Source organism: Populus euphratica, unplaced genomic scaffold, assembly GCF_000495115.2.
Source record: "Populus euphratica unplaced genomic scaffold, PopEup_1.0 scaffold63.1, whole genome shotgun sequence".
Taxonomy (NCBI): domain Eukaryota; kingdom Viridiplantae; phylum Streptophyta; class Magnoliopsida; order Malpighiales; family Salicaceae; genus Populus; species Populus euphratica.
The window spans coordinates 609,684-619,885 of NW_011499942.1; the positions used below are offsets into that span (position 1 = coordinate 609,684).

The 10,202-nt window shown below is 41.5% G+C and overlaps 1 protein-coding gene across 4 annotated transcripts; it reads right to left on the reverse strand.

The window, feature by feature from the left end:
- On the reverse strand, nt 1-4,850 carry LOC105137142 (protein FLOWERING LOCUS D-like). 4 transcript variants are annotated; one of them, XM_011042771.1, is made up of 6 exons: nt 2,997-4,850; nt 2,002-2,721; nt 1,807-1,852; nt 1,571-1,692; nt 1,128-1,183; nt 1-808 (listed from the first exon to the last, which is right to left on the reverse strand). In XM_011042771.1, the coding sequence occupies exons 1-5, from the start codon at nt 4,687-4,689 to the stop codon at nt 1,134-1,136; spliced, it is 2,631 nt and encodes an 876-aa protein (XP_011041073.1). In that variant the 5' UTR covers nt 4,690-4,850; the 3' UTR covers nt 1-808; nt 1,128-1,133. The 4 variants fall into 4 exon arrangements, with proteins under 4 accessions (XP_011041073.1, XP_011041070.1, XP_011041072.1 ...); XM_011042768.1 differs by having other exon boundaries at nt 1,960-2,721; XM_011042770.1 differs by having other exon boundaries at nt 1-816; nt 1,960-2,721.
- Nucleotides 4,851-10,202: the final 5,352 nt, after the last annotated feature.

Below are 10,202 nucleotides of genomic sequence, written 5' to 3' on the forward strand. Positions count from 1 at the left end.
TTTGGTATGAACTTCCATGCTATCCTTTGAAATTGAATGTATCGAGCCTTTTGCTCCAAATTCCAATATCATTACATACACCGAATACTTTGATATAGCATACCAAGTCCGAGTGGAACCAAGATGAAACAAGAATCACTAAAACCTCTAGGAACAAGTCGTTCATTGTCTTGAGCATTTACAAGCACAATTGCAATCAGTACTTTTTTTTCTTTCTTTTTTCCTTTATTTTTGTTTGCCACCAAGTTGTCCAGCCTCTGTCACAAACAGCAGAGTTAAATCATTGTTTTCTTTATTTTTACAAATCATTACGTGCCGGTCTTCCACAAGTAGCAAGATGCAGTCTCATTTTGGGTTTTGACCTTTGTTAAGGTTTGACATCTATGATCATTCATACCTTATACTTCCATAATATAGGAGATCGAAACCAGATTCCACCCTGACCAGCGCTAACATCATCACATCTTCTTTCCATCATGGCACGATACAGTTGTGCTGTTTCATAAATCCTCCTCTGTGAGGACCCTTTCTCCACACCACAGTCAACTTGGGGACAAGCCTTGTGGTTGATGGTTCAAGGGCATTACCTCTCCATTATGCTGCCCAAGGAAGGACTGAGGTGATGAAGAATAAGGAGTCAATTATGACATGCAGTTTCATTAGATACAGCAATTTTCAATTCTCATTGTAGACACCATGCATCATTCCTGGAGCTTTTGTGCATGGAACATGTATCTTCAACAGTCAGTAATAGCACGGACAGAGTTCTCCAACCGGGCCTTGTTTACTAGTTCAGGAGGAAAAAATTCTGCCACACCAGAGAGAAGCATTCACAATGGAGTGTGTGTTCTCCACTAGACAGGGATAGAAATATCAAATCACCAGATAAAATATTCATACACATTTCATTTGTATCATAAAAAAAGAGAGCAAGTAGCATCGATCAAATAAAATTCAGAAACTTGTGTCACTAAAATGCATTCAAAATGCTAACCATCAAGAAAATGTGTGCTCATTTGCCATGCACCAAGTGGTGCGATGAAAAACAATATCAGAAACCATATAGTCAATTTGCACATGAAATTATCAACATAACCTAGGCATCAAAGATAGTTTACCATTCTCACCATTAATCAGGAGGGTTCTGTCTGTTCATTCTTCAACATGTCCACTTGAATTTGTCCTAACAAAATTGAACCATTTATTTCAGATTTTTATGACAAGAATAGTCAAGGAAAGCAGCACTAATGAATATGCACAACAGAAAAAAAAAAAAAGCATCGTTTTATATCCCTATCAATGGAGTTTGAAAAGGTGGATCATTATATATACTTCTATGGTTCTTGAGAACGCACATCATTTCTCTCTATGGAAGCACAAGAAATAAAGTCACCATGATGTAACAATGAAATGATAGAAGGGCATTTATTAACTTACTAAATTTACATGAGAAGGAGAGGTTCAGTATACATGTTGAGAGTAAAAAGAACAGGAACGATTCACTTCCACCTTACATCCAAACGCAGCAAATAATAGATTTATTATGAGACTAAAGGCCTTCAATATTTACCTGTACTATTCATTTCAGGAGGTGCCTGATTTGTTTTCCGAATTTCTTCTAACACCTTCACATTTACCATGTTCAAATTCGGAGGCACATACTTATTGCTGCTGCGCACTATTTTAGCTCTCCTGGGAGATTATAGCAAGAGTTAGCAGTGAAAATTTCCAGTCAAATGGTAGAAGAAAAAAATTAGAAGATCAGGAGAAACAGTAATAGCAAAATCATCTTCCATCAACACCAACCTGACCAATTTTCGCTTCAAAGTGACCTTTTGTAGTTTGGACATCCCTTTCCAAAAAAAGAAGTAAAATGTTATTTCAACTTCCACGTAACAGACTAACCCAATACTTAGGAGAAAAAAAGAAGGATATAAATAAGGCTCCAATCACTCTCACCTGATTTTAGGCCCAAAGAAGTAGCAGGGGTTTTGTGCCCACCTCTCTCAGCTTTAATAGATGCAATGAGTGAATCAGCTGTAGGCCCCAAACCCTTTCTCCCAATCAATTTCACTCCTAGCTTCTCACAGAGATAATTCATCCTCATTTCATCACCCCCTCTCACCTCTCTCAACTCAAGCGCCTGTTGTTTGGACAATAAAGTGTACACATGAAGTGGTTGTTGCTGATTGAAATGCGACTGAAGCTGCTGAAAAAGTAACTTATTGGAATGCCGTTGATCTGGCCTGGAACCTTCCTGACTCTTCTTTCGAGGTTCACTAAATGTCACCCTTAAAATTGCTGTTGACTTCAGGTCAGGATTCTTTCTGCCAAAAATAACAGAAAAACTCCCAAACTCTATATCTGGCTCCCTAAATAAATCTGCAAGAAGGGAAGCACAAGTGTGGGCATTCTTTGATGGGGTCCGATTAACCTTCATCCTTGAGGCTCGAGTGCTAGCATAGTGAATCATGTTTGCAGCTTCTCTTAACCCACTGAGAAAAGCTCCATGCATAGTTGCAGGATATCGCCTATTTGTGGCCTCCCCTGCAAAGAAAAGTCTTCCATCTCCCACACTTTCAGCTAAAATATCATAGTCATCTCCTGATGCCCCTACCGCAACATTAGAGTAAGAACCAAGGGTAAATGGATCACTGCCCCATCTTGTGCAGACAGTTTGGATAGGCTCTGGGACAGTGATTCCTTGAGGTTCATAAATACCTGCTTGCATTCAAACCGAGTCACATATAAATACTGATTAATCATCTGCTCAATATTTAGACTTGCATCTCATCTTAAAACAAGCACAAGTACAGTGAGAAATTCAAATGAACAAGGAAGCAAAGCCAATTTAAATGACCATGCGTGGTGATAACTACTCCAAAAGTTTGCAACTAAAACACAAATCTGGTATTCTAGTAATTGCATAAATTTATGAGAAAGAAGATGAGATAGCAACATAAACAATATTTTCAATAAAAAGTTGAATTGATTACCCTTGAGAATTTGAATAACCTTGGTCACTGCATCCGTAGGTGGCATACTCTCAAATTTATGAGCAGCTTCCCCTGCTACCAAAGCAATCAAGATTGGACCACCAGCAACAGTTGCATAGCTATAAAACAAGAAGAACTCCCCTCGAGAACTTGTATTGTCAGTCAAATGTCCAAACGTGTCCAGGTCAGTTTCCCAAAACACGCAAGGAAAAAGCATCGCAACCTTATTCAGCAGTCCATATCCCAACCTTTTTATCCCATCAAGCTTCCTCTGTGGCAACTCAGGAATAAACTTGATCGACCCACTCTTCAACACTCCAAGAGGAACCGTACACAACACCATATCCCCCTCGAAGACTTGGCTGCCTGCAATTACCTGCACCCCATCACTCCCATACCTAATAGTATGCACAGTCTTCTCATACAAAATTGGTACATTCTCAGCTAAAGCCTGAACCAACCTCCCATTCCCTCCAGGCAAAAAACAATGATCCCCTCCCATGTCATATGGGTCATCCTGGTCCCAAAATGCCAATGATAACTTCGACAACAAACCTGCATTGGCATACTCCAAATTAGCACAATGCCAATTAAACAAATTGATCTCCTCCTTATTCACAGCATCCTCATAAACCTGCCTAAACGTTTCCAATGCAGCCCCCAATGACACATCCACTGAGACATCCCCCATCAACTGCCTAAGTCTACTTGCTTTATCCAACAACCTATTAAATGCTGTCTCAACCTTCATATCCATATCCAAATCAACTGGCCTCCCACCCACACTATAAAGTGGACATTTATCCCTCACCTTATGCATCCAAAACCCCAACTGCCTTGCTAAAATCCCCAACGGATTCCCCAATGTCCCCGTCAAAACACTCCCTCCTAAATCCACCGATGCGCTCACCCTATTCCCCGCTCCCCCTTCCATTCTCATAGTATAAACTCTCCCACCCGCACGCTTCCTCCCTTCTAAAACTGTAACCTTAAATCCCAACCTCATTAACTGCCTCGCCGCACTCAACCCCGCCAATCCTGCCCCAACAACAATCACATTCGACTTCGTATACTCATTGGGGAATCTTTCTTTTATCGACTGCGAAACCCCAAAATTAATATACCCGTGCGAAACTAGATAATCATAAGCAGAATCTAACAACCCATGACAATGTATCGGCACGGAATTAAGAAACATTTCTTTAGTCACCCAAACATTAACATTCTCGCGCCATTTCGCAATTATATGATTCCTAATTAAAATGTAATTAACCTGTTCGATTCCGCCGATATTCGTGACCACACGGGCATCTATTTCCTCGTCAGTTAAGGAATCAGCAGGGAATCCAGCAGAGAGACCAATTAAGGCTTCGTTTGTTGATTCTTTGTTGATTACTATGATTTCTTCTGAAATATCAGGGACTAGTTTTTTTTGTTGTTGGTTTTGAGCGGCTTTGGGTGGAAAATATTCGGGGAAGTGAAAGGAGGTTTGGGTTTTTTGGGGACGGCCACGGCGGCGTTTCTTGGGAATGGGAAATGAGGGGAATGCAGCGTTCGGATTTGGAAGCGCGAATGCGGGTGCGGGTGGGGTTTGTATGGGAGTAGGGGTGGTTTGTGGAGGTAGAGGAGGGTAGGGGACGAATTCGAGAGGAAGAGACGAGAATTCTTCGGGGGTTGGTGATGGTGGATTCATGATTGTTATTTAGTTGGTGGTGGCTGTAGAGGAGGAGAGGGAGGTTAGTGTGGTAATGGTAGTGGAGGTGGTGGTGGTGGTTAAGCTGTTGATGGTTCGGAGGTGTAATAGTCGAATTCTTGAAACGAACTTGAATAGTAAACGACGTTTCGTTGAGAGTAATTTTTGACGAATAGTTAGTGTGGTGGCAAGCGACGTGTTGTTGGCACGACTCGTGAAACTTTACTGGGCTAGGAATGACTTGGTTTCGTTTTTAACTAGTTAAGTGAAATTTTTATTTTCACAAAAAATATTATAAAAATAATTATATTTAAAATATAAATAATTATATTTAAAAAATTAGGACTCAGCAATCTTGGATCTTAACGAAGAATCCAATAAAATTGGATCTTTACACAAGATCCATTAAGCTTGAGTCCTGACATTAGACCCTAGACAATCGAGTCTTATTGCCGGACCAAAGACAATCGGGTACTGACGTATGACCCATTCCACTTAGGTCTCATGCAGGATCTATTAGATTTAGATCATGCATGAGACCAATTACCATTGGGTCCTAGTGCAGGACCCAAGCACATTAGGTTTTTATACATGACCCATTTGACTTGGATCTTGAAGCAGGACTCAAGTAATTTGGGTTTGTGGGCAAACCACAGGTGACTGGGGGTTTGGGTTTGTGTCTAGATCTAGGGAGTTGGGTCCATATCCGGATCTAGGGAGTTGGGGGTTTGGGTCCGCGTTTAAATCTAGGGGGTTAGGTCCAAGTTCGAACCCAAAAGGTTTGGGGGATGGATTGGGTCTGTGTCCGGACCCAAGTGGGTTGAGGTTGGTTATGTGGCAGAACCCAAGGTGGTTGGGGATGGAGCTGGGTTTGGACCCAAAGGAGTTGGGGTTTGTGTCCTTTAGTGCACCCAAGGTGGTTGAGGGTATGGGTATGTGGTCACATCCAAGGTGATTGGGTCCATGTCCAGACCTAAAGTGATTAGGGCCTGGGTCCGTGTCCAAAATTCAAATCCAAAGAGGTTTGGGTTCGTCTGTGTCTAGACCCAAATGGGGTTGGAGGTTGGGTTTGCGTCTAGACCCAATGGGATCGGGTTGGTGTTTAGGCCCAATGGGATGGGGATTGTCCATGTTCGGACCCAAATGGGTGCAGTCCTTAGTTGGATCCAAGAGGGTTAGGGTTTGGGTCCATTGGCACCCAAAGTGGTTGGGTTCAGGTCCGGGTCCTAATAAAGGACCCAAGAAAAATGGGTCCTAACGCAAGACCATTAGCCTGAGGTCCTAACGATGGACCCAAAAGCACTGGGTCCTGTTACAGGACCTAAGAATACTGGGTCCGAAAGCAAAACCTAAAAGAACTAGGTCTTGATGTTGAACCTATAAGTCTTGGGTCTTGACAGGATCTGCAGCCATATGTACGATGCAAACCCAGCGCCCAACAGGGCAAACCCAAAACCTAGTGTCCCCACGTGGCGTGCGAGTTTGGCTCTGCATCCAGGGTAAGCCAGCCCCACGTGTGCGGGCGGGGCTGACCCAACTCACAGGTAGGGCAGCCCAAGCACCAAGTCTTTATATCCTAGGCCTACAACCTCACCAAAACCTGAACTAACCATTTGATGTGCATCATGAGAATGATAATCCATCTCGTAAAGGTAAATCAAATATGCAAGAGGATTCAGATGGTCCAATGACAAGAGCGAGAGCGAAACAACTATAAAGGACCTTGACGAGTCAGATTGGAATGATTGAAGCTGCGTCGGAGTTAAAATTTGGCAATCAGTTTCAAATTGGTTCAAGGGTGCTTATTTGCCTACAATTAGAGCTTAAAGATGGGAAGAGCCCTTAATGGTTCTTTTGATGCTGGACTACTTGAATTTGGGTTGATAATGCAAATAAGTTAAGAAATTGATGTTGTTTACGTCAGAACAGTAGATAAATTTGAACCCGAATTTGAAGTCATCCATTGCATGTGAAAACAAGACTAATCTAGGTGGATTTCAAGTTCAGAACGTGATCTTTCCAGATTGTCCAACCATGATTGCATTGGACTTTTGTGCAAGAAGTTATAGCCATTTTAAATTCGGTCTGTTTATGTTTCAATTAAAGTCAGAAAATGTGTGTTAGTGTAATTTGTCTGGTTATTTTGTCAAAGTCCAAGTTTTAGGCTTGATTTCTGTCATGTTGAATTTTCCTAAGTGTGGAGGGATGTTCCATTATAAATATGGCATTAAAATATGTAATAAACAACTTTTTGGCCAATATTTGAACTTAATTCCGAGAATTAAGAGTTATTCTTCCAAATTGATTTGTGAAGAACCCTACCTGACTTATCACTCTTCAATCACAAAGAGTGTGGCGTCAAAATCCTAGATTGATCTTTATGGCGTCCAGATCGACTTATCAAAGTATCACTCTAGTTTATCCTCCATTTTTATTTACCTTAAAAATACTATAATCTAGCCTAAACACCAGAAGAAAGACAATACAACCAGACCCATCCTTCATTCATTTTCGTCAGATTCATTGTTGCCGATTTTTGAATCATTCACGGCACAACATCTGGTATCAGAGCATCAGTTGCGATCTAAGGCAAGAGCTAGAAACAGAAGAAAGGCTTGCTGGAATTGCAATTGATAAACTTAATTATGGCTGGAGATAAAGAAGATTTGCCAAGAAGGTTAAGTTTAGAACAGGCACAGGTTATGGGCTTACAACGATCTCATGATGAGATTCAGGATGAAATGACTGGAATTCGTGAACAGTTGCATACCCTTATGCAAATGATGCAAAGAAATAATTTGCAACCCCAGTAGAGGCAAGCACTTAGGGTGCCACGAAATGATTTTGTAGAAGCTGATGGAGATCCAAATGGGGATGATGAGGCCGACGACAGGGGCAGACCAAGAAGACAGAATAATAATCCTCTTAGTGGTCTCAAACTTAAGATTCCACCGTTTCGAGGAAGTAGTTCACCTGAGGAATACTTGGAATGGATTCAGAAGGTTGAAAAGGTGTTCGAATGGTATGAATATTCTGAAGAAAGGAAGTGCAAGGTGGCAGCACTTGAGTTTACAGATTATGCTCTTTTATGGTGGGAAAACTTAAAGATTCAGAGGAGAAGGGATGGAGAAGAGGAGATTAGAACATGGGCAACTATGAAAAGAGTGATGAAGAAGAGATTTGTTCCTGATTACTATAAACAAGAGCTATACATCAGACTTCAGACTTTGCGACAAGGATCTTTAAGCGTGGAAGAGTATGTGAAAGAGTTTGAGTTGCTACAGATTCGATGTGAATTGATGGAACCCCAAGAACAAACAATAGCTAGATTTCTTGGAGGGTTGAGGAAGGATATAGCTAATGTGGTTGAATTGCAACCGTACATCTTCCTTGAGGATGTTATAAAGCTTGCAAGTCGTGTAGAGAGGCAGCAGAAACGAGGAGGTGTCCGAACTAGTGTAACTACGTCAAGTACGATAAGGGACAGATCTACGCCTACTCGAACATGGAGCACACCTAAACGAGATGAGAAGGTGGAGGTCAACAAGGGGAATACCAGTTCTGATTCTTTAAAGGGAAAGGAGAAGGTGACAGAACCTCCACATCCAAGGAGGTCACGAGACATCAAGTGCTTCAAGTGTTTAGGACATGGACACATTGCTTCAGAATGTCCAAATAAAAGGGTAATGATATTGCATGAGGATCATGGAGAGCTGATCAGTGGAGATGAGGCTGAAACTGAAGATGAAGATGAGGCACAAATGGAACAGGAAGAGGATTTCGAACCAGTGAAGGGAGATTTGTTGGTTGTACAACGGGTTCTAAATGCACAAGTTAATGTTAGTGCTGAGCAACGTGAGAACATCTTTCATACTCGATGTTAGATTCGAGATAAGGTGTGTGGGATGATCATTGATAATGGAAGTTGCACTAATGTTGCGTCAACTACCTTGGTGGAGAAATTGGGCTTAACTACCATTCCACATCCCAGACCGTATAGTTTGCGATGGCTGAATGAGAATGGGGAGATTCGGGTGACAAAGCAGGTTCTTGTGCCCTTTTCCATTAAAAACCTATCATGACGAGGTTTTGTGTGACGTTGCGCCGATGTCAGCTAGCCATTTGTTACTGGGTCGTCCATGGCAGTTTGATAAGGATGTGACCTACAATGGACGAAAGAACACTTATTCTTTCATGCTGAATGGAAAGAAGGTGAACTTGTTACCATTGAGTTCTCAACAGGTTAGAGAGGATCAGTTACGAAGCCAACAAAAGGAGGTGCAATCACGTAAGGGGCTGTTGTTAGCCAAAAAAGGCGATATCAAACAGGCATTAGCTTCGACGGGGGTTGTTTTCATGATCTGGGCAAAGCAATTGCTACAAGTAGAAGGACTGGACTTACCAACACAGATTGAGGAATTGCTAGAAGAATTTAAAGATGTGTTTCCAGATGAATTACCTAAAGGGTTACCGCCTATTCGTGGAATTGAGCATCAAATTGATTTGGTGCCGGGAGCTTCACTTCCTAATAGACCAGCATACAGATGTAATCCAGCGGAAGCAAAAGAGATTCAAAGGCAGGTTGGTGAGCTTGTAGAGAAGGGCTATGTTCGAGAATCACTTAGTCCATGTTCCGTACCTACTTTGCTTGTACCAAAGAAAGATGGTACCATGAGGATGTGTATGGACAGCCGTGCTATCAACAAAATAACAGTTTAAGTATCGATTTCCTATACCCAGACTTGATGATTTGCTTGATGAGTTGCATGGTGCTGCATTGTTTTCTAAAGTCGATTTGATGAGTGGTTATCACCAAATTAGAATGAAAGAGGGAGATGAATGGAAAACAGCATTTAAAACTAAACAGGGGTTATATGAATGGATGGTAATGCCGTTTGGGTTATCTAATGCGCCTAGTACATTTATGAGGCTTATGAATCATGTTTTGAGGAAGTATATTGGGCTGTTTGTTGTAGTATATTTTGACGATATCCTAGTGTATAGCAAGACCTTTGATGATCATGTGAAGCATCTTAGAGTTGTGTTTGAAACTTTGCGAGATTCTAAGTTGTATGGGAAACTCACAAAGTGTTACTTCTGTAAAGAAAGTGTCGTGTTTCTTGGATATATTATCTCTAGCAAGGGAGTTAAGGTTGATGAGGAGAAAATTGAGGCAATTCGGGACTGGCCAAAACCTGCTAGTATCGCTGATGTGAGGAGTTTTCATGGTTTAGCTTCTTTCTACAGGCGATTTGTGAAAGATTTCAGCTCTATTGTTGCTCCTATGACAGAATGCTTGAAAAAAGGAAACGAGTTTAGATGGAGTGCAGATGCTCAGAAAGCTTTTGAGCTAATTAAAGAAAAGTTGTGTACTGCTCCAGTTTTAGCACTTCCAGACTTTGCTAAAACATTTGAAATAGAGTGTGATGCTTCCGGAGTTGGAATTGGGGCTGTTTTGATGCAAGAAAAGAGGCCGATTGCATTCTTCAGTGAAAAGTTAAATGGAGCACGTT

Coding starts and splice junctions, on each gene's coding strand:
- LOC105137142 (XM_011042768.1), bottom strand. CDS start 4,689: ATGAATCCACCATCACCAACCCCCGAAGAATTCTCGTCTCTTCCTCTC. Junction 1,853..1,959: donor TTCTTTGGGCCTAAAATCAG/GTGAGAGTGATT, acceptor TTTTTTGGAAAG/GGATGTCCAAACTACAAAAG. Junction 1,184..1,570: donor TCCTGAAATGAATAGTACAG/GTAAATATTGAA, acceptor CAATTTTGTTAG/GACAAATTCAAGTGGACATG.